Here is a 26,029-nt window from a genome sequence, read left to right as displayed (position 1 = left end):
ATTGCCGTAGGCTGAGGAGACGGTTGTCCTCTAGGAACTTTTGGACTTGCACGTAGGCTGCTTTGTCCAAAATTTTGAGCAGGAAAGGTACAGTTGTGATGGGCCTGTAATTCCCCGGGACGGAAGGGTCCAGTGAAGGTTTTTTGAGGAGTGGGCGTACCCAGGCTTCCTTAAGTCCTGATGGGTCATGGCCTGATTGGAAGGATGAGTTGATAAAGGCTGTAAGGAAGGGGGCTAGGATGGGTGCGGAGTCTTTGATGAGGCTGGCAGGGCAGGCATCACCTTTGCAGTTGGAGGGTTTAATAGTCGGAGAGGGCTTTTTGGTGGCCACGAATTTTAGTTTGGAGGGTGTTGAGCTTCTGTAGCATGGCAGATTGAATGCTGTTACACCATTTCTCATCTTTGATGACTGAGGAGGGGGGGGGGGTTCAGATGGTTTTTCGAGTTCCCTGAAGATGGTGAATAGTTCCTTGGAACCTGACTTGGCGTCAGCCATCCTGGTGTTAATTCAAAGGTTGAAAATAGCAAAATGCGAATGAACTGTTATAGTGTTTGTCTAACTATCTTACAAGTGTAGAAATTTAGAATGATAAAGAGTAGGAAGGCTTTTATTCACATTTTTCTTTAATAATACGTCAGTAATCCCGAACCAGTGTTAAATACGCATGATAATATGTTAGAATGTAAAAGCTAACCAGTGTGAACAACTGCTACCAATCCAGATGTACAACAAGAGCAAGGCGGCCATCTTATATTGGCTGTCTGAAGATCGGACTCACTGCTCATAGCCTACATGTGCAGTTAATGTGTGTAATTGAGAAGACCTTGGCACATGAATATATAATGAATCGCAGGCATGCTGTATTGTCTTATATCCTCTGGGTACATATCCGTGTCATTGTTCAGGGGGCTGTTTGGCTGGAGAGAGAGAGAGAGAGAGAGAGAGGGAGAGCGAGAGGGAGAGTGAGAGAAAGAGAGAGAGAGAGAGAGAGAGAGAGAGAGAGAGAGAGAGAGATGAAGGCGGGGATGTTGCAAGTGTCTAGGCACATGAAGTGAAATGCAAATGTCCCCCCTATGTTTTTTTCCGATGGGCTTGAACTGTCTCCTCACTTTTATTCAAAGCACGGGGCAGAGCTTACCGCCATGCTTTGAATGAAACTTGAAGCTATGAATTAAATGCCTGCAGGTGCAGGTGCTGAGCGTGGTCAGCACTCCCACCATACAGACAACTGGCACTGTATTTGTGTGGGCAGCGAGTGGCCTTAAACGTAATCTGTACAACCAACGCTCGACTGTGCCTAAATGCCTAGGGATTAATAACGGACGGTTCAAAGGATTATCTTAAATCCTTTTAAGGAGTGTAACATTCTGTAATAAGAATACACAAAACGAAGGCTGCTGTGTGCCCATACAGAAGACACACCAGCCTTGATCTGTGTGGGTGGAGGCACAGTACACACTGCTCCAGCTTGACATCTTCCTACCTTCCCCCCTTGCACCATACATGTGGCATGACATAGGCTTCCAAAGGAATGCTGGTACATGCTGGGGGGCTGGTGTGGGAATAGAAAGAGGTGATGAAGAGCTGACTGCAACAGCTTCCTTCCAAATACCGAAAAACCAGGTGGGCGCGAGATCTCTGCTCAACCTATACTGCTATGACCGCAAATGCTTTTCTTGTCATAGTCCATCCCCTAGAATAAAGCCAGGGCACATTTGTGGGGCACATATTTAAATCTTTTTCTCCCTCGATTCTGTCCTGTTTAGCGTTTGGTACCCCAGCATTCACTTACTTCAGTTTGGGTGCTTTATAAAAAGCCTCTACCAATTGTGTTTGGTGCAGTCAGAGTGGGAGTGAGTCAGTACTCATGATAAAGAGATATGGACAGGTACGAGGTCTCTTTAACAGTTGTATAGAGCTTCTGGGATTCCTCTCGAACTTAGAACTGCTGTGTTCTTGCGAAACCTGGAAAGAAAATACCTTCTTTTCACAGTGTTTTGTATTTCGTTATATCCAGTATTAACCCCATTCGAAAGCTCTTGATAGTTTATGCTTAGCCACTCCCTACAGCTATGTGGTCTTCTGCTTTGTCTCCAGACAAATGGGATGTTGGAAGGAGTTATGTTTGGGGTTAATGCACAACAATTCCCAGACTTGCTTCAAGTGGAAAAGGTCTCCTTAACGTGACAGGCTATAGCTCACAAAAACACGCTAACCTGGCTCCCTGGCCATACAGACTAACAGATCAATTTAACAATATCCAAAACAAATACATAAAAAAACAATTTAAATGCAGCAGTTCCTGTCATCCGCTCCCTCCCCTTCAATAAATCTCAAACTTCATTCCCGCTTTGTCCCATCTTCTCCACAAGGCCACGCCCCTCCTTCTTCAATACCTCTTCCCCCTCTTTGTATCCCCAGGGTAGCCCATTCGTGCAAAGAGCACCACCCCCCTCCTTTACCACGCCAGTACCCCATTGTGCTTCCCCCAACCCTCCTCCAAAGGGCCATGTTCCTGGAAATTTCATAACCCCCTTTACCTCCACCATGCTCCCCTCAACACCAATCTCCTTCAAACATAATCCATGACCTGCAGCCAGGCTGACCTGCCACATCAGCAACAAATGAAGTGCTTAACATAATATTGTCCCATTCTAGTGCCTCAGCCATTCATACAAAACTACCATCCCCTTCTAGTAAACCACCCCTCTCCTTTTTCAAACCCAAAAAACTAAAATTGGGGGAACCAAAACGAAACTAGGCCCACCAAAGTTAAAAAGAAAAGGGGGCAGGAGAGTGGGGACAAACGCTATGGCCGTTGCTTGCTCTCGAACCTTCCATGCCCCCATTTATATCCCGGCAAATTGCACTCTATGCGTAAGTCAGCTCGGTGACCTGTCCAGCGCCCAAAACCACCCCAGGGGGAAACCCCCTTATGCAAATATGAGCACTGACTTATTTACTACAAATTTTTCTAGTGTGTTGATCTCTGGGTATTCTACAGGTATGTGGCCATGCAACTCCAATAGTCATCTGCGGAATCTAAAACATTCAGACATGGATCAGCTGATCTCTGTATCTTCCACTGCACTGCCCACCCACTGATCCCTTCCTTTGAGTTTGTTCTTGATAAGTTTACCTTTTATTGTAAAAATCCTTGTTTTTAATAAAGAGCAAAACTCCACTTCTAAAAAAAACAAGCACACACCCAAGTGCTGGTCCAAACATAACCGCAAGTTAGAACATAACCCCAATGCAAGTGCTATCGCTCCAAGCCATGTTGTATGCCATTAAAGAAATATACCAGATCTGCATAAAATGTTTAATTCCACATTGGATTCTGTACAAGTTCAAAGCAAATACTTGTGCCTGTGTTTGTAAAGTGAAGAAAAAAACACATATACAGTCAAATGTACACTAATATTCTGTACGTCAACCACATGGCCATGAGTTTCGCCATTCAGGGCTTTATCAAGGCAATAGTAAGCACTCGAATGAAATCAATATTGATATGACTTCTAGTAAATTCATTGAATGTCCCATATTAGAAACTGGCTCTTTGAAATTATTTAATTAAGGTAATAATCTTCCCAATCCACAATAGTGTTATGCATCCATATTAACATAATCCACTTGAACCTCAAGTTCCTTTGGGCAACTGGCACATTTTCTAGTCACCATTCACTAATGTTTAATCCAAATTCTATATGTGGGATGAATCCCTTCAGAGCTGTGTCAGATAAGGATTGGATTCCCACGTGGTCTATGGAGATGTGTGTTCTGTTAAATTTCTAGTGCAATGAAAGATTATTTGGTGCTTTTATGAAGAATAATATTCACACTTTTTAGCGATTTCATATTTTCAGATATTTCAATTAAGGTCTGCATTCATTTAATCATGGAAAAAGTTGCCATCAGATTTATTGAAAACAGTTGGATAAAGGCAATAAAAAATCTAATTTCTGAAACATTTAGGTAGTCACAGTTACATAACATATACCCATCAGAGTAATGCTTAGGTTAATAGACCTACTTAACGGATCAGTGATCAACATGGATGTCACAGGTAAAAGCCTAGTGGGGCTGATCCTTCTGGGATGGATGAAATAAGTGCCACATCTATTAAATAATAAGCTTTATTTTAAAAACTGAAAATAACACTACCACAAGGGAGATAATTCATAGTGTACTTTAAAAGCTCAAGTAATAATAATAATAATAATAATAATAATAATAATAATAATAATAATAATAATAATAATAATAATATCTGGTGTTTTTATCGTGGATGATACAGCATTAATCTCTTTTTGAGAAGTTGAGATAGTAAGTGTTATTACTATCCAAATTGTGTACTCAATTTATCAAGCTGGGAAGGTTGAAGAGCTGAGTGCGCTCGGATTCAAACATGTAGCCAACAGGCTGAACCCGAATGTCCCTAGCGAATCCTCAGCTCCCTTATCTATGTTGTCATTTTACAGGGTGTGATTGTCTTCTATGTTAGATGTTCACAAGTATGGTTGGGTGTCTTGTGCAGAGTGATAAGTAGGTACGCCTGTCTTACCTGTGAGGAGTCTCAGTCGTCCTCTGAAAAACTTGAAATAAATGGGAGAGCGCTGGAGGACATCTTTCATAGTATCTACATAATAATAATAATTATTATTATTATATGGATTATTATTTGCATTATTACAACTTTTCTCATTGATAAAATACATTTCACATGCACATTCTAATATGTATCTGTGAGTAAACCATGTGAACTCATTTTAGTATATTACACTGCTATAAAAGGGCATAGTTCAACATCAAATGTTTTCTGCAATCATAATTTCTATCATTTAATATGCAGTATTACTAATTTAGCACAACAATATTAGTCACTTAAAATGGTATTTATGTTAAATCAATGCTATAAAGCATTGGCAATATATTCCGCTACTTGACTTAATGACTTAATTCTCCATTTGATATACATCTTTGCGGACATTTGGACTGACTCCAAGTATTTCTTTTTCTGTTAGTCTGTTCACAGTTTTCCAGAGGAGTATACGCCATCTTTGGATTTTACGATCAGATGTCAATGAACACCCTAACCTCCTTCTGTGGGGCCCTGCACACGTCATTTATCACGCCCAGCTTCCCAACCGATGCCGATGTACAGTTTGTTATCCAGATGCGGCCACCATTGAAGGGTGCCATCTTGAGCCTTCTGAGCGATTATGACTGGCAGAAATTTGTGTACCTCTATGACACTGAAAGAGGTAAGGACATGTTTCAAACTTCTATACTTTGTTCAAACATATTGTCTATTTTCCAGCATACATTGAGAATGAACCACAACAAAAATGCAGAAATTATTAATCATATGAATTAAACTACCAAATGATTACTTGTATTACTTTGAATGTGAATACTCATTCAAATTTGCTAACACAGATATGCTTCGTCAATTTCCACCAAATTTGATCAGTTAGTCTACAGGACTGCAACCTTTTGCTCTCCAAATGTTTTGGACTACCACTGCCATCAGCTCTAGCCTGTGCAGTCAATGGTGAGGGGTCAAGGGAGTCGTAGTCTAAACCAACTAGAAAGCCCCAGGTTACAAACCCCTGATCGAGTTGAAAGAATGAAGAACAAGAAGTGTTTCGAGCTTGAATAACACGTGTTGCTTTTCATTACTTGGTTGAAGAAGGGAACAGACTCACAATTGTTTGAAAGGGAGAGGAGTTGAAATGATCACCCAGACATGATCACATATGTGCATGAACAGCGCATGCCTTGAGTGGGGCATATTGGATAACAAATCTCCCTTTGCTTATAATTAGGTGAGAATCCAGAAAGAGACTAGATTCAAACAAATCTCATATAGGGATGAACCAAAAGAAAAACCAGGAAAAGAAACGCATGGGCTAAATCAGAGCACCAGGAAGCTTTAATAACAAGTATCGAGGTGTACCTTTAGCAAAACTTCCACTAATGACGAGAATGCAAATCCATGAAAGTTAACGTACATTTGCATATTTTCCGTGGATCATTCTTTTTGATACATTAATTAGTGTGTATCGTGCACTATTCATAGCTATTCCTATAGGAACTCAGACTAAACACCACGCAACTACCTTTGTCGGACACACAGGAACCATGGATACGCGTGGTCCGTCAATGATGATATAAACATGTGCCAGCCCTTGGAAGAAGTTACAAATCTTCACATTGATCAAGACATGATCAGGGGAATGATGTACACATCATGTACGGCTTCAGTGAATTAACCTTTTTTTGGACCTCCATGACCACTTGCGGCAGATTAAAAATCATAGTGCGCAGCATGTTCCTGGACTTAATTGCTAACTTGCATTGAAAGGCATGTTCAAATTATTTAATAAGCCAGACGAACGGAGTTGAGAAAAAACAAGACTGAGGCCGTTAAAATCCTTTAAACATTTTTTACAAATAAAGACAAAGATAGCAGAGAGGATCAGGTAGCAGGATACATGCACCCGATTCCATCTCCTGGCGGGCACTAATTGTGGTTGGCAGCACCTGCAATGTTTGGTACTTTGAACAGCTACCCTAATACATTCTGATGGGCCTTCAAATAAGAGAGCATCGCAAGAGCCCGAAGAGTAACAATGATGACAGACTGACTGTGCTGAATAGCAAATGAAAGGCTTGGCATATGCCTGTGATACGCTCCCATTGGAAATCAGAACACAGGCGCTGTCATGCCTCCTAATAAAGCTCCTCTCATCTACGCCACCCGCTGTGGGGCAGAAACTACAGGGACTGCGCTGTATAATTTTAGAACTCCCAGTAGTCCAGGATTTTATATAAAGTGGCTTTGGTTGCTGTCATTATGGCTGAATAAGAAGCAAACTGGAAAAAGAAAAACGGGAGGCAACTGTGGTGTTATGCATGGGTGTGTGCACCTTCCTGCACCGCAAAATACGAAGATATACAGGTACACAACAGAAATAGGTTTGCAATGGTATTCAGACATGCGGCCTTACTTCTTAAGAGTCAAGCAATCATGCCCTTCTGATTTTCTTCAAACGCTCTTATGAGATGTATATGAGATCTTATAGAACACTTTTAAAGAATTTGATGAGAACCTTTGTGGTATATAAGTCCTAAAATGTGTTAATATTGTTCATAAAATCCCCCAAGTTTCTCACAAGTTCGTATGTGCTACTTATGTGGCATGTTTGTGGGTGCAGTCCTTGCGTGGCTCCCAACAGCTCAACACCATTAGCCGCCACCTGTCTTTTAAGAGCGATCTCGCTATTGAGCAGCTGTAGGGAATCCAGTTCATGATCATGTCTCGCTTAGGTTTATTGCCATGGTAACACTAGGCACTCTGAGTCCAAAGCGCCATTGCCTGGTTTATTTCTGTAATCGAATGGCATTGCCTTTTCAAAGTCTTTTTTTGCTTTCTATTTACCCACATTGAAAGTTTACATTTCCCGTCCTATTTTCTTCAGTGGATATGCTTATTCTAAATAATAATGTTTCATGCTCATAGGACCTTGCGTAATGATAACCCCTGCACTGAAGGCTTCTCACCTTTACGAAATTCCTACAAATACATGTCATCATCTGTGGTGTTGAAATGTTTTTAAAAGTCTTTGTGATGGCAGCTTTGAAGAGGCATGAACTCCTGGTGTGTGGCATGTGTGGTTATATTCAAGGGTTGTGCTCACTTTGATGTACGCGTACACCTTCACCAGCTAGACACTAAGGAAGATCTTAAAAGATCAGGGAACATTTAGGTTATGATCCAGTTGCAATCATTCAAAGTGGATAGTATAAGACATGTGCAAGCCCACAGAATATTTCCCATTCTTTAAAATCGGACATGATAGCAGCTTCCACTTTGTTCAACCAATCCTTGTGATCATCAAATAGTATTCTTCTGTTCTAGTTTTTGTTTAGCGAGATAACAACTATGTCATGAAGTGTGACATTGCACCCTAAGTCTGACTGTGTTTCATGTTTCCCCTTCGGTATTTGCACACCATTAACCTGGCTGGTCAGTTGCACCCTAACCTATGCAGAGAGCTGCAGGTGAAGGGGCTGCGGCAGATCCAGAAATGACACAGTGCAATGGACCATGTGCCAATGATTCTCATGCGCCTAACCTTTGCCGGGATGTACTGACATTCTTTATGCTGATGGAAAGCGAGGTGGGAGGTACCGTGCTGCGGTCTAGTGGGCATACCTCTCAACTCATATGCTTTCAGCGAGTGTCACTCTCCGTCTAATCACTTTAGTCACCTGCCAAGCCGCCTACATGCCCATTCCCTTCAATCGGCTCTCAGTCACCAACAGTTGGTGTTTTCGCATGCCCACAGCTTCACAAAAGGTTGAGAGCTATGAGTGGGCACTGTTGCTGGTCTTGGAATATGGAGATCTGGGTATTACTTCAGGATTTGGCACATGCCCACAATATGTTAGAATTGTGAGTTAATCAGTTTAACTCCCAGCGCCTCAAATGGCACATATGTGAAAAGATAAAACTGTACAGTGTGCTGTCTAATATTGTTCCAAGTGCCTGTTTCCAGACTCTGCATCATGTCATCATTTCTACAATCCACGGAACATGCCACATATACACTAGATCATGTTTGTTGATGATCCTACTGCATTGCATGTTCTTTATGACATGTTCCACTGCTGCATGTAACTAGAACCGCTCTGTGTCGCAATCAAAAAAAAAAATGTGAATCCAACTTTATTATTCAATCACCCTGACTGCTCCTTGTTTGGGAGGAGTGCTATGGCACCTGTTTCCATAATGTACAAACCAATGGGCTAGAGCACCATGCATGTATGCAATATGTGTGTACTATGTTTCACTAGTAATAGTACAAGTTATGAACGTACACATTTATTTATTTATTGTTTGCTTGTTAGGCGCTTATGCAATAAGAAAATACTGTTGGTTGAGCCATGTGTGCTTGCGCAAATGTTCTGTGAAATGTGCACCTGATGTGCTGCCATGATGGCACTTTTCACTACTTATTAAATCAAAAATAAAAGTTACGGATAAAAAACAGCATTCTCACAAAGGCAGAGCTGTGGGCAAAGGTTTACAAACCAATGGGCTAGAGTACCATGCATGTATGCAAGCGGTCTGCAATGTGTGTGTATTATCTTTCACTAGTAATAGTACAAGTTATGGACGTACACATTTATTTATGGTTTGCTTGTTAAGCGCTATACAATAAGAAAATACTGTTGGTTGAGCCATGTGTGCTTGCGCAAATGTTCTGCAAATCTCGCCCCTGATGTGCGCCATGATGACTCTTTTCGCTTCTTATTGAAGCAAAAATAAAGTTATGGATAAAGATAGCGTTCTCACAAAGGCAGAGAGTTGTGGGCAAAGGTTTTGGGCCCAGTGGCATGTATTATTGTTAAGTACCTTCATTAGTGCGAGGATGCAGGTTGGAGGCCCTCTTTCCGTTTGGATTAGCTCGGAGTCAATACATTGACACTGTCGGTGGCTTCGCGGGTATGCAGAGTTTGCAAAATATCTGATTAATTGTTTGGCGCTAACTGCCTCAGCGGGCTTCTTCTCTGCTAGCGCGCCGGCTAATTAAGGTCATGACTGAGTGAAACGACAAGGTTATCCTTCTGAAACCCCTCCCGCCTTCGTCTGTTTCATGAAAGCTGCCTGCAGTGGTTACCTGAAGGGGGCTGCATTGATGCTTGGAATAAAAAGAACGTTGGTCGTCAAGATGTACCAGCGTGTGGTGTTTTGTGTTTCATTGCAGGCCGTTCTGCCTTATCAGCTTGCTGCCAGCAAAGCTCTATATGCGTGTGCTGCGTAGACGGCCTCTGTTACAATGCATTTTATCTATGTTTACTTTGTTTTTGCCTATGTTTCAATTACCATTAGACTACAACGGAGTTAATCGAAATAAAGCTTACATTTAAGATATGTCAGGTAAATGTTTATAGGGTGGATCAGATTTTGAAGTGCAATCCCGGAAAAAATTGCCATCTTAAAATGAATATTTTCAGAGATGGACCCACTTTGGTCGGCTGTCTCATCACTTTGAACCACTTTCAGGATTAATGATGAGTGTTGCTCATTTTTGGCCCTACTTAATCCCAGTTGTGGAAGTGGGCGGAGCGGTCGAAGGGGGCGGGAGCAGTCGGGAGCGGTGCTCCTCTACTTCTTTTAATTGAGTTTTATTGTTCCTATACTTTTAAAAAAAAAAAACATTCCAGAATGGGTTTGTTTTAAAATAAAAGTGTAGGAAGCAGTTGAAACTTGTACTTTCAGTGCACTGAACGTTCCCCTAAACAGCAGGCTCGTGTGTTTTGGGGTTGTATTGTGTGTGGGAGGGGGTGTGGCAATGGGGCTTGGGGGGAGCGGTGCAGGCCAGTGGGGAACATAGTTCCACTTCTTCTTTTCGTACACTTCGACCACTGCTTAAGACATGCTGTAATTAAGAAATAACACATGATCTGGGGGGCCAAATCGGGTGGTAACATACGGGGGCCAAATTACCACCTGAGTAACGTTGGCCCAGGGGGCCTTATCACCTGTCCAGGCCCCCAGATAAGGTGTTATTGCTATTATCACACCGGGTTTCCAATTGACAGCAATGCAATTTGTATGAATAAATGGGGCGTGCTCACTGCAGAGCCCCTCTTCCAGTTCCATTGCGGCCTGCGAGGCTGGAGTGGCCGCGGTTATGCTGCTTCCAAAGGAATAAGGTGAGTGGGACAGGGGGTGGGGAGGGAAGGGAACAGTGACTCGAGGGAAGGGTGAGGGGACATGGCGGAGCAGGGAAGCAGCCATCAGGTTGTTTGGAATGCAGGATGAACTTGTGGGATTCAGCCCACGATCCAAGCAACCTGATTGGTTGGCTCTCACGACCTGGGTGCTAATTAATCTTTAAGCACAAGTTTGTGAGGCTTCACCAGCTGTTAACGGCCTGGGGCCCAAGTTATAGGCCCTAGCGAAGCAATCCGTAAACTGGGCCCTGGTGCCGTTACCAGCCCCAAATGGGTGCTTATTGCTATTAGCACCCAGGGTTTAAATCTTTAAACCCGGGGTTCTAATAGCAATGTATTTTATTTGAATGTAACGGTGTCCCGTTCATCCAAACAAAATACTTACCTTAGAGGGCAACCATGGATCTCAAAGGCAGGGCTGCTTGCGGAGACCCTCTTCCATTTCCATGGTGGCCAGTAGGTACACGGAGCGGCGACAGCAGTGGCGCTGCAGCAGGAATCAGGTAAGTGGAGTGGTGGGTGGGTAGGGACCATATACCCGAGGGGAAGGGATGGAAGGGCGGGGAAAGATGGCGGAGCGGGGGAATTAGCCATCTGGCTGTACAGAAAGTGGGCTGAGATTATGGGAATCAGCCCACAATGCGAGCAACCTGATTGGTTGCTAAGTTACCCTACTGCATGCAGTAGTTGTAGAGTCTGTGCTTCTTTATGGCTTACTACTAGTAGGACAGTAAACCATACAGGTTATCTGCAGACTTTCTGAAAATATACACAGATTTCCTGAAAGCATCTAACATTTTCATACTACATGCAGTGTTTCAGGGCCTGCGAGGATACCTCTGGGATTGTCTTGGAAGCAAGACAGCAACTGCAACACAGGTCTGAGTCCCGGTCCTGTGCTTAGAGACTGGTCTCTGGTAATGTAGCACGTTATAAATGATTAAATAATGAATTCTGAGAATCTTTGTCTTTTTTTTTTCTACTTTTCAGTGAAGTCATTTCCATCCCTTTTAGGAGGATGGAACTTGTACAGTACAGTCGCCGATCAGACCGCTACTGTTTCATGTCAACCAATTTACAGTAGGGGGTCAGTAATGCCCCTAATTTGCATTATAGAGCAAAGGCGGTGAGAAAGTTGACATCTGAGAGCAGGGTCGGACTGGGGTATAAAATTGTCTTGGCACTTTTGAAAAAGCTGCCCACTTGCAAATGGCAATGTGTTACTTTTGTAACAGACTGAGTAATATCAGGGGGAGTTTTCTGGTAAAATGTCTTTCAAATTGTGCACACGGAAGAACATGTGTTCAGTAACACTGGGCAAAAATACAACAGCTGTAGAGTGAAATAACCCATCAAACTGTCCAACTTTGGTCAAGAAGCCAGCCCACCTTGACTGAAAACTGGCCCACGCTAATATGTTGGGTGTGCACTTGGGGCATTTCGCTATTGCCCTATAGCCCAGTCCAATCCTGTCTGAGGATCCCACATTTTAACACGTGTTGGAGATTGCCCAGTGCATTTCTGTCCCTTAAATTGAAGAGATGTGCTTGCACATCTTTTTATGAAAATGAAAAACCATTTCATTTTTTCCACAAATGGGAGTGCAGCGGGTGGGTTTCTTAAACCCACATTTTAACCAGAATGACAACTTGGGGATATTGGTACAAGGTATTTCAGCTAAAAATGATGTGCTACTTATCTCATGAGGTATAATTAGGTGGGAGATAAAAACAGATCACATTGAAAATGCTGCATGTTTTGCCATTCCGGCTAGACTCACAATGAGCCCTGTTGTCCTCTACAAACTGGTAGATTCAGTCCCAAAAACAAGAGCTTATGCATGAATCCATTGTGTGTTCCAGTGTAATTATTCAAACTGGGGTAAGGGTGTTACTACTTATGTAACAAAAAACTCTATATCAGGTAGAGAACATTTCAGGCGTCCTGCAGAAAACCCGAACTGCACTCTATCGTGAACATAATGCCCAAAACTATCTGGTGTAACCCTACCAGATCTGGAGACGCTTTATATGTAGTGAAAACTACTGCTTATTACATGTCATTCTTAATAGTGTAAACAGTACCTTGAAATCTTCTTCAAAGATCCGATTAGCATGGGCGAAGATTGCCATCCCAACAGCAAGCCGTTGAGACTGTCACGGCTCTTCCTTTTCATCTAGAGATTACAGATTCAGACAAGTCTGGTGGTCACAAGGTTCCGGGCAATTGTAGGTTCGCCTACCGTAATACCAGGAACTCCCAAGGTAAACCTATAAAAAAGGAGATGACCTCCATTAGGATGACATTTTCCTGCATCCACCAATGTGTCGGTAGCCAGAGAAGAACGGAGGTAGCCCCGAGGATGGACCTGCCGGTCTGGAATCCATTGGCTGCTGTTTCTTCACCCTCCGTTGTGAGAATACCATGAACATACAATTAAAGGATGCAAATTAAGACGACTCTGCATTATTTTTGAAAGGACTGATTATACTATTACGAATGACATATACTAAGTGGTAGTTTTCACTACATATAAGGCGTCTCCAGATCTGTTGTGGTTACACCAGTTTGTTTTGGCTCAATTGTAATTAATGACATCTCTAGGAAGTCTTAGGATGCTTTTGGCCTTAACAAATAGAATTGAAAAGTATGGCATATAATCTTGCTGCGAACTTTAATGTGCTTTTAATCTTCACATTTAGTTTCTGTGCATGTAACACTGCAAAGCCGAATAGCTTGTTCTAGGGGGCGTAACCCTCTCAGAAGGACCGGAACAGTTGTTGGCTCTCTGTAGAGAATATCCATTTGTATATCAATGTGATGCCAGCCATGCGGGCAGCATAGCCTGAAACATGTATCTGCCTCACTGGGCATCACCAGTGGGGGTGCAGCCAAAGCACAGAGCAAGAGTCCATACCTGGATACCCCCCCCTACTCACTTATTGTGAAACCACAAGTAATTTAAAAGTATCCATTAATGTGAGAAAGTCTCTGCTGGGAATAATGAAAACCCAAATGGCTTTGTCAATGGGCTGTGACCTCCTCTTGGGGACCTCAGTCACATTATTGCAATGACATTACATACCAGAGGAGAACATGTACATTCAGTTCAGTTCGGTTCAGCTCATGACGACATTCTTAACAAAAGAGAATAGAAATCTATGGCAAAGGTCTCGATAAAAAGGTCAGTATGTGTTTGGTCATCATGTTTGTTTCTATGTGTCAAATGTCCAGCTGAGCATGTTTTCCAATTTGCCACTGATCTTTCATTGTTTTTTCAGCTTCTTCTATTCTTGTCATTTAATTTGCTGCTATTTTATAATCCACCCATCCTCCTGGAGAACATGTTCGTTAAATAAAAATTATTTACGTAAAACAGAAGATTTCTCTTTATGATTTTCTTCCTCAAGACCTCCAGTTTATAGCATTATCCTTGCTCTACAACCCCTCTACCACCTTCCAATCTATAGCATGAAATATGTTCTGTAGTCTTTCATTCATCCTCAAGTCTATAGCATTAAAATTCTACAGAACCGCTTTTTCTATTTATAGTATTAATCACGTAGACACATTTAACTGAAACCAGCTTGTCTATGCATTTATCGTGCTTTAGATCTCCTCTTCCTCCATCCAGTCTACAGCATCAACCATGTCCTAAAAAAATTCCTCTCCCACCATCCAGTCTATAGCATTAAACATTTTCTGAAATCCCTCTCTCACCATCCAATCTATAGCATTCATCCACCATCCAGTCTATTTTCTGGAATCCATCTCCCACCATCCAGTCTATAGCATCCATCCACCACCCAGTCTATGTTCTGGAATTCATCTCCCACCATCCAGTCTATAGCATCCATCTACCATCCATTCTATGTTCTGGACTCCCTCTCCCACTATCCACTCTATAGCAGTAGCCATGCCATGTAATTCTGCTGACATTGTCCAGTCTATAGCAATAACCATGTTCTGAAATTGCTCCCTCTTCCACCATCCATTCTATAGCATCCATCCACCATCCAGTCTATGTTCTGGAATCCATCTCCCACCATCAAGTCTATAGCATCCATCCACCATCCAGTCTATGCTCTGGAATTCCTCTCCCACTATCCAGTCTATAGCAGCAGCCATGCCATGTAATTCCTCTCCCATCATCTAGTCTATAGCAGTAAACATGTTCTGGAATCCTCTTCCACCATCCAGTTCATAGCAGTAACCATGTTCTGGAATTCCTCTCCCACTATGTAGCCTTTAGCATTAAGAAATGTACAGAACATCCATCTTTTCCAGATCAATGGTATTAATCATGTACACACATTCCTCTCTAACCATCTTATGTATGATATGATATGGCATTTATAACGCGCCTATACACAAGTGTTTCAAGGCGCGACGAGGCAAGGGAGGGGGAACAGAGGGAAGACAGACAACAATCCTACCACACCAGGTGTCATTCAGATCGCACAAGTGCAAGGGAAGGGGGAAAAGGAAAGTGCGGGGAGGGGGTGGGGAGGCGAAAGTGCAGTACATGGGATAATAAAATAACAAGATAAATAAAAGAATGGCCAGCTGGTGGAAAGTGCATGGTGAGTGCAGACATAAGTGCTGGTGGGGGGACTGTAAGGATACAGAATACAGTCCCCAGGTGCAGGGATCCCCAGGGAGGCAGTGCAGGCGTACAACTGGCAGGGCTTTGGCCTGAGATCAGATGCGTGGCCAAGTAACCATTGCAGTCTCAGTATCCACTTGGATCTCAGCACGGAAGAGGGGGAGAGAAAGCAGAAGCAAAGAGGAAGGTTTTAAGGTGCTTCCGAAAGCGAAGAATGTTCTCAAGTTTCAGGGAGGCAGGGAGGCTGTTCCAGAGGGAGGCTCCAGCGGAAGAGAGAGATCTACCACCAACTCGTTACTTATAGAAGCGACTGACCCTGAGGGAGTTGGAGCGGATGAGCGAAGAGGTCGAGAGGGAAGATATTTAGGAAGAGAGAGTTGAAGGTATTGAGGCCCCAGGCCCCAGAAGGCCTTGTGTAAGATGCAGAGGGTTTTGAATTTAATCCTCGCATCCACTGGGAGCCAGTGCAGAGATTTCAGTCCTGGAGAGATACAATCCCTGGGCTTGAGGCCAAGGGCAAGTCTCGCAGTCCTGTTTTGGATGAGTTGCAGAGGGCGTAGAGTAGAAGCAGGAAGATTTAGAAAGAGGCTGTTGCAATAGTCCAGCCTAGAGAGAAGCAGAGCTCTGGAGACAGTAAGCTTCTGGGGGAAGGAGAGGAAGGGCAGAATACTTCTGAGGAGGTGCAGCTGGTAGTGTGACTTCTTAGAGACGTCAGAGATGCAAGGAGAGAAAGAGAGTGTGGAGTCGAAGATGACCCCCATGTTTTTAGTCTTGCAGGTGGGAGCAGGAAGAGGGCCAAGAGAGGCCGGCCAGAGAGCTGCAGGAAAGGAGGAGGTGGGTGTGCCGATGAGGAGAATCTCAGTTTTACTGGCATTAAGGCATAGGTCATTGGAGTCACACCACTCCTGGATAGCAGACAGATAGTCTGAGATGAGGGACGGAGAAGAGGTGGCCGAAGGTAGCCTGAAAATGAGATGAGTGTCAACCACTTAGCACTGAAAGTTGGGCAGAGAGCAGCAATGCGGTGGGCAAGGAGTGCCAGGTATTGGTTTTAACAGCCAGGGAGAGAGGTTAGACCCCTGAGGGACACCGCAGGTAGAGAAAAACAAAGCAGAGAGGAAGGACCCAAGTTGGACCTGGGAGGGTCGGTCAGAGAGGAAGGAAGTCAGCCACGCCAGGACCTGACCTGTGATACCTAGGTTAACACAGAGACAATTTAGCAGGATGGCATGTTTGACGATGTTCAGTAGAGCAATTTCCGTGCTTCTGGCAGCTCTGAAGTCAGACTGATGTTCATGAAGACAACCAACAGACTTGGTGTGTAGATTAAGCTGGGAACTGGCCAGTTTCTCCAGGAACTTGCCCAGGAAGGGAGAAATGTAGATTGGGCGATAGTTAGCCGGGCAAGGCAGGAGGGATTGGCCGAGGGTTTCTTAAGAAGAGGGTGCACAAGGGAGTGCTTCAGGGGGGGATGGGAAGACTCCAGTGGTGAAGGAGTGGCTACAGAAGTCAGCTAGTGCAGGAGCCAGGGTGTCAATGTTGTCCTTGATGGTTTGGGAGGAACAGAGGTGGACTTGTTTTTACGAGACTTTCATAGATCGAACTTGTCTAGAAACCTCGTCAGCGTAGAACTGGAGAAAGGCAGAGAAGGAGGGAGGAGAGGTGGCTGCAGAAGGGCCGGAGGAAGAGAAGGGAGCAGAGGGAGGGAAGGGAGAGGAGGAGAGTGAGGACAAGATGTCCTGAGTTTAAGAGATGAAGCAAGAAGCCAGTGCCGTGCAGAGGACCTGGGAAGGGACAGGAGATGTAGAGACTGCTGCAGGATTGGCTAGTTCCTTGCAGATTTTAAAGAGTTCAGCCGAGTTGTTAGATGCTGCCGAGATGCAGGCTTGGATATGAGCGCTCTACTTGGTGAGGACAGAGAACCGGTATTGCCTTTGGAGCAGGCGGCAGGCCATTTATCTTGTTCTATAACCCCTCTCCCACCAGCTAGTATATGCAGTAACCATGCTCTAAAATCCCTCTTCCATCATCCAACCTATAGAAATAACTGTGTTCTAAAATCCCACTCCCACCTTCTAGTGTAAAGCAGTAACCATATTCTAAAATCCCTCTCTGACCATGCAGTTTACAGCAGTAGCCATCTTCTGAAATCCCTCTGTCACCATCCAGTCTAAAGCAGTAACTGTGTTCTAAAATACCTCTCTGACTATCCACTCTATAGTAGTAACTGTGATCTAAAATCTCTCTCCCACCAGACAGTCTATAGTAGTAACCATGTTCTGAAATCCCTCTCCTACCATCCAGTCTATCGTGGTAACCATCTTCTAATATCCTGCTCCTACCATCCAGTCTATAGTAGTAACCATGTTCTAAAATCCCTCTCCTACCATCCAGTCCATAGTAGTAAACGTGTTCTAAAATCCCTCTCCCACCATCTAGTCTAGAGCAGCAACCGTGTTCTAAAACACCTGTCCCACCATCAAGTCTGTAGTAGTAACCTAGTTGTGAAATACCACGACCACCAACCAATCTACAGCAGCAAACATGGTCTGGAATTCCTCTCACACTATACAGTTTATCGCATTTACAATTGTACAGAACACCTCTCTTTCCCCATCTATAGCATTAGTGGTATGACCTCTCTTTCCCCATCTATAGCATTAATGGTATGACTTTCATTCATCAGCAGTTTTTTCACTGCATTTTTTGCTGAAAATGTTTTCCTTTTAAAACTCATTGAAAAATATGGCTGGGAGATAAGGGCATGTAAGGGGTAGGATGGCATGGGCAATAGGGAATAAATAATAGGGGAGGGGGCTCCCAAATAAAAAAATGAAACAATTAGATTTGTTTTTTCGGGCAAAAGTCTTCGGCAAAAAATGCACTGGAAAAGAAAAATGGGGATGAATGAACATAGAACCGTATTACCCATGTACAGATATTCCTCGCAAACCATCTAGTCAATGCATTTATCTTGTGCTAACCCCCCCCATCGTAAAGTCTGCAGCTTTTAACCATGTTCTAAAATTCCTCTGCCACCATCCAGAATAGAGCAGTAACCATGTTGTGAAATCCCTCTCTAAGTACCCAGTCTATAGCAGTAACCGTATTCCCGAATCCATCTCTCACCGGCCTTTTTATAGCAGTAACCATGCTCTGGAAATCGTCTTTTGCTATCCATTCTAAACACAAGTCATGTTCTGGAATCCAGAGGCATAGACAGGATGGGGTCTAAGTGGGCAGGGCCCATCCTCACCCGAAAATCTGTAAATGCCCACTCAGCAGCACTGTGTGGGCCATTTACAGATGTTATTGGCCTCAGGGCCCACATGCTAGACAATCCCAGCTACGCCTCTGCTGGAACCCCTTTCTCATCAACCTTTCTATAGCGAAAAGTATGTTCTGGTATTCAATTAATCATTCAGTCAAGGTAAACTTTATATAGACTGAATTTCATAAAAGCAAGCAATGCTCATAAGATAAGTGCAGACTACTTTTAGATAAAAAAAACAGCATTGGCAAGGCCAGCAGTTTTGCCATTTGTGTAGGCATTGGAGTAGGCATGTGACAGCCACTGCCTTAATGATACTACCTAGCCATAAAATGACAACAGCTGGAAAATGGTGTGATTGCCTGGACATGTGGTAGTAGAGCCTGGCAAATGCCTATGACATACATATTCAGAAACCAAAACTGTTGGCTTTGTCAATGCTTGTTTTCTATTTAACGGGAGTTCAGTGCAAAGAACAGATATGACACACTTAATGAAGACATTTGTATTTCATTAATAGCACATTTGCCACTGCAATTATGCCATGAACTCTCAGAAGACTATTAAGAGATAACTGTCATGGCAAAGTGTGTCATTAATGCTTGATAGAGCTGGTTTAAAGAGATCCCGCGAGGATGTATTTTGGACAGGGAGGGGCAGGTGCTGGGTGAGAATACTTATAAGGATTAGCATTGTGCTGGTCGGTCAATGGGTGTGTAAATAAACCAACAACACAAAATAGCTATGTGTTGCTCGTATCATGACATCACTCTGTACTCCAATGCAATAGTTTCACTTTATATAATATCCAGCACACAAACATAGGGATAGACATCAATTATGAAGGTGTCTTCCACGCCTGGGGACCAATTCCATTGGTGATGTTGCGCGGTACAATTACCTTTAACATTTAACATTAACCTTAAGCCAATCTTCTATGTAACTTTATTGGGTATTGGAAAAACCACAGAGGCTAAAAAATAAATATGCTTTCAATGCCAGGGCGAGAAGATCACCCTTTCTTCAGGGCCGAACATTTGAATCAGCACCTATTAAGTTTGACGAAAGTTGAGGCTTATTAAAAACAATTTGTTACTTAAGAACCCATAGACATTCAAAGCCTCTTTTCAGGCAATCACAAGTTCTTCAAACAGGAAAAATAAATAGTTAGTAAACATGTACATTTGCTATATTAATTCAGGCCAGTAGATGTACAATTTTAAGATGTATCTGCTTGATTCCATGCTCTACAATGACAACAAGGATCAGGAATGGGATGAGGAAGTAGTCACAGGGGAATCCTTTCTGGTCACCACCCTGATTGTCAATTGACAGTGATGGATAATGACAAACCATGTGTCTTCTCTTTAAAAGGGTGTAGATCAGAAAACCACTCAGACGTTCCCTTTGGCTTGGTTGACCCATATTGTGGTGTTCATGTCATGCTAGATTAGAAGCTGAAATTAATGTTTCAAAGGGTTGTATATGTGCTGCTTCTAAAAATGTAGTGTATGGTAAAGTCTTGCCTTAGTAAATATTACCTACCAATTAATATCACAAATTAGATTGAAATGTTGGAACCTCGTAATTACTAGCCATCAAATCAGTCGAAAAAAGCATTTAACACTCCTAACCTGGGCTCCCAACGAATATACTGGCAAAACGCACTTTAAGTATTAAATACGTTGGCCTCATAGACATCTATGTTCGCTTTAATGGGATTAGAATCAGCTGTTATAAAATGATCGCTGAAGAATTCATCGAAATGTAAGATCTGCCTCTGTAATTGGACGTAGTCATGTCAAAGTTTTCGGCTCCACCAAGTTCAGGTTTCATCCAGTTTGTGTTACAAGTAGACGCATATGCGGCACAGTGCAGAAAATTAAACCACATCACTGCAAATCCTGACCGTGTTAGCTCAGTGCTAAATGCATGCATCCACTGAAGCAGTGTAGCCCTCATTATGTGTTTGGCAGCAACGGTAAAAACAAGTGACATCATGTCTACTTTTATCACCCACCTGATTGTGGGCCTATACATCCTATTTTCTATTTAACCTGAATGAAAGGTACATCTTCCACCATTACCACCAAATATCTTTGGATTCACCCTATGGCATTAGCACTTGTGGGAAATCAGCTGAAAAAAAATCCCAATGAAGTCCTATAGGCTGAAAAACTGGGGACTAACACCACCGAGCCACTACTTTTAATCCCATGGTTAGACAAAGAGGACGAGTGCCGATAACAGCAAATTAATTTGGTGGTAAATCAGCAGATTTACTGCTGATCCGCCAAACTCATAATGAGGCCCATTAATGATGTTAATAAGTTTGCAAACAATCACTCCTTTTCTTGGCAAGTATCCTGATGCTAGATTCTGGTGCCCTTGTCACTTGACTAAAGATTCACTGTTGTGTTTGCCCAAAAGTAACAGTACATCTTTAAATTAATTCCTTAGATTTCATGCGCCAAAGAAAAAAGGATTCAATCATTTATTTATATCTTTATTTTCAAATGATTGTATGATGTTCTGTATGTTGTATTCATCCAAATGTTTTGAGTGCAAGTTATTCAAGAAAAAACCTTGCATTCATCCAAAAGTTTGAGTGTAAGTTATTCAAGAAAAAAAACTCTACACGTGTTTCACCACAAAGTATGGATCTTCAAGAGATGAAAAGTAATCTTATGTTGATGTATCTGTAAATAGATATTCATAAAAAGAGTCTGAACAAATGTGTAAATTTATCCGCACTTTTGATCAATCTGATTCACAATTTGTAACATATTTGAACTGCTCCCTAAGGATGTCTTTTAGCTAGTAAAATAAGGCACAAAAAATTCTATTCATTTGATTTACGATTCATATGCTGTGTACCTGAATAAAAAAAAGAAAAAACAGAAATTTCTGTCAATAATTACAGACTTACCCCATTCATGATATTGTTGTTTGTTTTATAAATTCACCAGACAAATTATCAATGCTTTTTGTACTGGTTAAATGGGATTCATATTCCAATTTCTTCAAAATGGGATCACAGGGTAAGGTGGCAAAGAGAAAATATAAATAGATTATTCGAGTAAATGTTTCAAGGTCTAAAACCCAAAATCTGTGTGAACCAGACAGTTTCAGTTGTTTAGTGACCAAGAGAAATCACATAGGTTAGTTAGTTTGGTGTTTATATGTAAAAAACACAATATTGTCCTTACCCAGTCTGTCAAAATAAAGGGTTAACAAGAAGGAAAGTGGACTTCTATTTCTATGTAAAGTCCAAGCTATAAAGACTATGCCAGCTTTCAGAGTAAAAGGACTTATTGCTTACTTAATGGAGAGGAAGAAGGAGGTACTTCTTTACTCGGTGACCATGAGCAATCTAATAAATGCTGTCTCTGGCTTTTATTCCTAGTGTTTCAACATATGACATCACCGCAAACGTAAAGTATGCAGTGACATCACTACGCTCGGAACGTGATGATGTTTCTGAACCGCGCTAAGCGCAGGGAGAGGATAACTGTTAGTGTTATACTAAAGGATCAAGGGACAATTAATTTAACATACTAAAGAAGGTCCTAAATATTTTTCTAGCCTGAGCTATTGATAATTTTCCAATAAAAATAAAAATAAAAATAAATGGATGTGTTTGTTGTGTTCTCACATCAACAGATCATACATATGTGTAGAGAGTATCCGAACGGTCTAAGTCCTATAAATTATGGGACATTAATATAGATTGAAATGGAAGTGTAACTGAGATTGTGATAATCAATATAATTAACACATGAATGAGTAGGTAATGTGAGGTTTCAAATCTATTACAATAAATGAGACATGATTGAATGTGTACATTCAGTAAAAAGATGAATATTTGAATAGGACATCTAATCTCATTATCACACATTAACATCTTATCTCATCATTACAGAAATGACCAAAACTCATTGTCTTGGTTTAGGCCACTGTGGCAGCCGTCCACTAAAGTTATTAATTTGGATTACAATTATCTTAGTTTTCTGATGTTATTTCCTCCTCTTAGGGTTTCTTTGGTTGTGGCAAATAATGCAAATTTCAAGTCTTTCATGGTATCTTTGCCATGTTCCAAGTTGAAATGTGTTGACAGGGGATATCTAGGATCGCAGTTTTAGATTGCTCTCATGTGTTCCATGATTCTTATTTTCAACTTCCTTATTCTGCTCCTGGCATACCATTTGTTGTAATTGCACTTTACACCATACACTACACATTTTGTGTTGCAGTTAATGAAGTCTGATATTGTTTTGCAAGTATCATTTTGCAGTTGTACTTCTTTCGGCTTGTCCATGATGTGTGGACAGATGTTGCATCCTCCGCATTTGTGATTACCGCTGATTTCAGGCATGCTCCAAAGTGATTGTATGGTTCCTAATTTTGGCTGTGAAGGTTTCATATAGCTTGGATTTATAACCGTTTTTAATGATGTTGCTTTTATGAATGTCATTGACAGTTTATTGTCTAAATATTTTGACAAAGCAGGGTCGGGCTGGAGGATTTTCCAATGCTTGTTTAATATTTTTCTTATCTTATAATGGTCAGAGCTGTGGGTTGTTATCAGTCTTGTTTTCCTGTTTTCAGGTGCAGTTCTTCCTTTGGTCTCATCTTTATCATCTAGTAAATTCACTTCTGTCTTTTTTCAGAGCTTTTGATTTAGCTGTGTTGAGTGTTGAGATCAAGCAGCCTATTTCAATGAATTTTTCACCGCTGTGCGCCAGATGTTATTTAAATTCTGTTTCCTCACTGCTATTTCTTTTTACGCGTAAACATTCTCCATAGGGGATGTTTTGTATGGTATATACTGGAAGATTGCTGGAAGCGTGAAGGGTACTATTTTCTGCTATTGGTTTGATAAACAGGGTTGTATACATTTCTTTATATTGTGCATATATTTCTAAGTCCAAGAAATGGATTCTATCCGTGCTCTCTTCCATGGTAAGCTTTAAATGCAAATTGGTGCAATTCAAGAATTGCGAGTATTCAAGGAGAGAATTTTTATCTCCATTCCAAATTAGTAGAATATCATCGATATATCTGCCACAATAAATGCACTTGTCCGTTGCTTGAAAAAATGTGTGTGTAGAGGCATGTTCCAGCTCGAAGTAGCCCATGAATAAATTGGCATATTCTGGGGAAAATTTCTCCCCCATAGCCGTTCCTTGAATCGGCTGATAGCTTCATTGTCAAAGCAGAAAATATTTCTCATTAAAGTATATTTCATCAACGCTAATATCATTGTGTTCTGCTCTGAAAGGACATAGTTCTTGAAAGCGATGTACCATCCATGGTCACCAACCTATAGTCCTCTTGCCACATTATTGATTCAATTTGCTTAATTACATATTTTGTGTCCTTAATGTAGGAATCTAGGTATTGAGCTAAGGTATTCAACAATGTGTCAATTTATTCCGAGATCTTTTCTGTAATTGAGCCAATTCCATAGATGATTGGTTTTACAGTTTGTGAAGATTGAAATTTCGAATGGATTTTGGGGAGAAAATAAATTGTTGACAATGATGGATAAGGCTCATTTAAAAATTAAAATTCCTATCACTGAGTAGGTCTTGTATTTGCCATTATTTGCTGAGTTTTTTCCATTCTTGCCCATTTCCTTTGTGGGGTTTAATTGATATTTTCTCACAGTGGATAGATTTACACATTTATTCAGACTCTTTTTTATAAATATCTAGTTACAGATAAATCAACATAAGAATACTTTTCATCTCCTGAAGATCCACACTTTTTGGTGAAACACGTGTAGAGGTTTTTTTTCTTGAATAACTTGCACTCACACTTTTGTATGAATACAATGTTTTTTTCTTGAATAACTTGTACTCAAAAATGTGGATGAATACAATATACAGAGCATCATTCATTCAGTTTAAAATAAAGATAGAAATAAATGATTGAATCCTTTTTTTTGGCTTGAATTTAAAGAGGCATATTAATGAGTCCGTTTGTGCGTGCCCTTTGTTGGTATTTGTGCAGGGAGGATGATGTCACTTTGGAGCACTAATGTGGAATTGTAGTTGTGTGTTGAATGGGCAGGCTACATACATCTCTTGTTGCTCTGTGTTCATCTTAATGGCCAATTGACGCTAAGTTCAGGTCTGTTTGTGATAATGTCTTAGTTCAATACATTGATGCATCCTTTGCTGCATAAACTCTGTGTCTATGAGCGTGTTGACATGTGAAAATCGGGCCCTGCCTGTGCTCTTTTAAAGAAATTAGCGAGCGTCCTCTGGATTGGACCAATTTAGAGGCATGCTGTTGCACACACATATTTCCAAATAATTCAAACACTGGTAAATGCTACTGACCTGTCTTTATATAATGCCACTTGCAGCCTCAGGTTCCCAGTGGCAGTAAGCATTGCCAGGGAACATACTCACAAGACACATGTCGTGTGGCTCATATCGCCACATCGTGACATCATATGGTAGAGGCAGCCTTACATTCTCTGGTACTACCATCCTATGTAGCAAGTTGCAGCCCGATATCCTCATCTCGAACCGGCAAATGCCCAGAATCAGCCCGGTGTCTCCAGGTAACAAAGCATGCCAGGGAGTGCCAGAATATGCCAATCTTGTCAATCCCAGTGAGCCACACTCAAGATAAAAGGATCATTCCATTATATAATTGTATCCACTTTAGTGTATAAAGTTTATATGCCAACATTTCCTCTTCTGAGTGATTATCCTCTGCAAAAAAGGCACTGCAAGAAGTTGGTCTTAGAGATGTAAATCATACAATTGTGCTATCTCTATAATTGTCCCTAATAAAATAATGTCTTCAAGTTTCATAAAATATTCTAAATTCAACTAACAAGAATACCCTTGGGCATTAAATGTGTCAGGCATATTGAAAATAGCTTAAATCATCCTTTTGAGTAGGATGTCCAAACCTGAGCTCCTTTTGGATATTCACCACAACTCACCTACAAACATAGAAACAAACAGAACAGCCTCTTGCACTTTAAACTAAGCAACAATTCAGATTTTGCATCTTATGTGTCTCTATGCTTCTCACCCCCAAACTTCCCCTAATTCCCCTTGCATACCCACCTCCCAGAGGCTGCAAAAAATGGCACAAGTTATGCTTTTCAAGACCACTTTATGTTACATTGCATTACATCATTTAATTGAGTATATAGGCCCCAAAGAGCTTTATTTTCCAGAATGTACTTCACTTCACTCATGAAGTCCGCACAGGATGATGTGTCCAAGAATGCACGCTGTCTCACTTCAGAGGTACAGGACAATTACATGAAAGGGAATGCACTCACAATCACCTATTGCATATGCTACTTCCATTTACTGTTCTTTAGCACTCTCTGTCCCATGGCATCTGCACACCCCATGTCTTCCCACCACTC

General features: G+C 41.6%; 1 protein-coding gene across 3 annotated transcripts in view; it reads left to right on the top strand.

Annotated features, from left to right (window-relative positions):
- Positions 1 to 26,029, top strand: part of GRIA3 (glutamate ionotropic receptor AMPA type subunit 3) — a 1,487,966-nt gene that overhangs the window by 333,051 nt on the left and 1,128,886 nt on the right. For all 3 annotated transcript variants that reach the window (XR_011274156.1, XM_069612673.1, XM_069612674.1), the window contains exon 3: positions 5,026 to 5,265. Coding sequence is in view for 2 of the 3 variants with exons in the window: in XM_069612673.1 (XP_069468774.1) it covers positions 5,026 to 5,265 (240 nt within the window). In the remaining variant the exon portion in view is untranslated. The remainder of the gene's footprint in view (positions 1 to 5,025; positions 5,266 to 26,029) is intronic.

Source organism: Ambystoma mexicanum, chromosome 5p (genome assembly GCF_040938575.1).
Source record: "Ambystoma mexicanum isolate Mex_15411 chromosome 5p, UKY_AmexF1_1, whole genome shotgun sequence".
Classification (NCBI taxonomy): domain Eukaryota; kingdom Metazoa; phylum Chordata; class Amphibia; order Caudata; family Ambystomatidae; genus Ambystoma; species Ambystoma mexicanum.
Note: the sequence above shows the minus strand (reverse complement) of the source record. Positions and strands in the feature narration are given on the sequence as shown.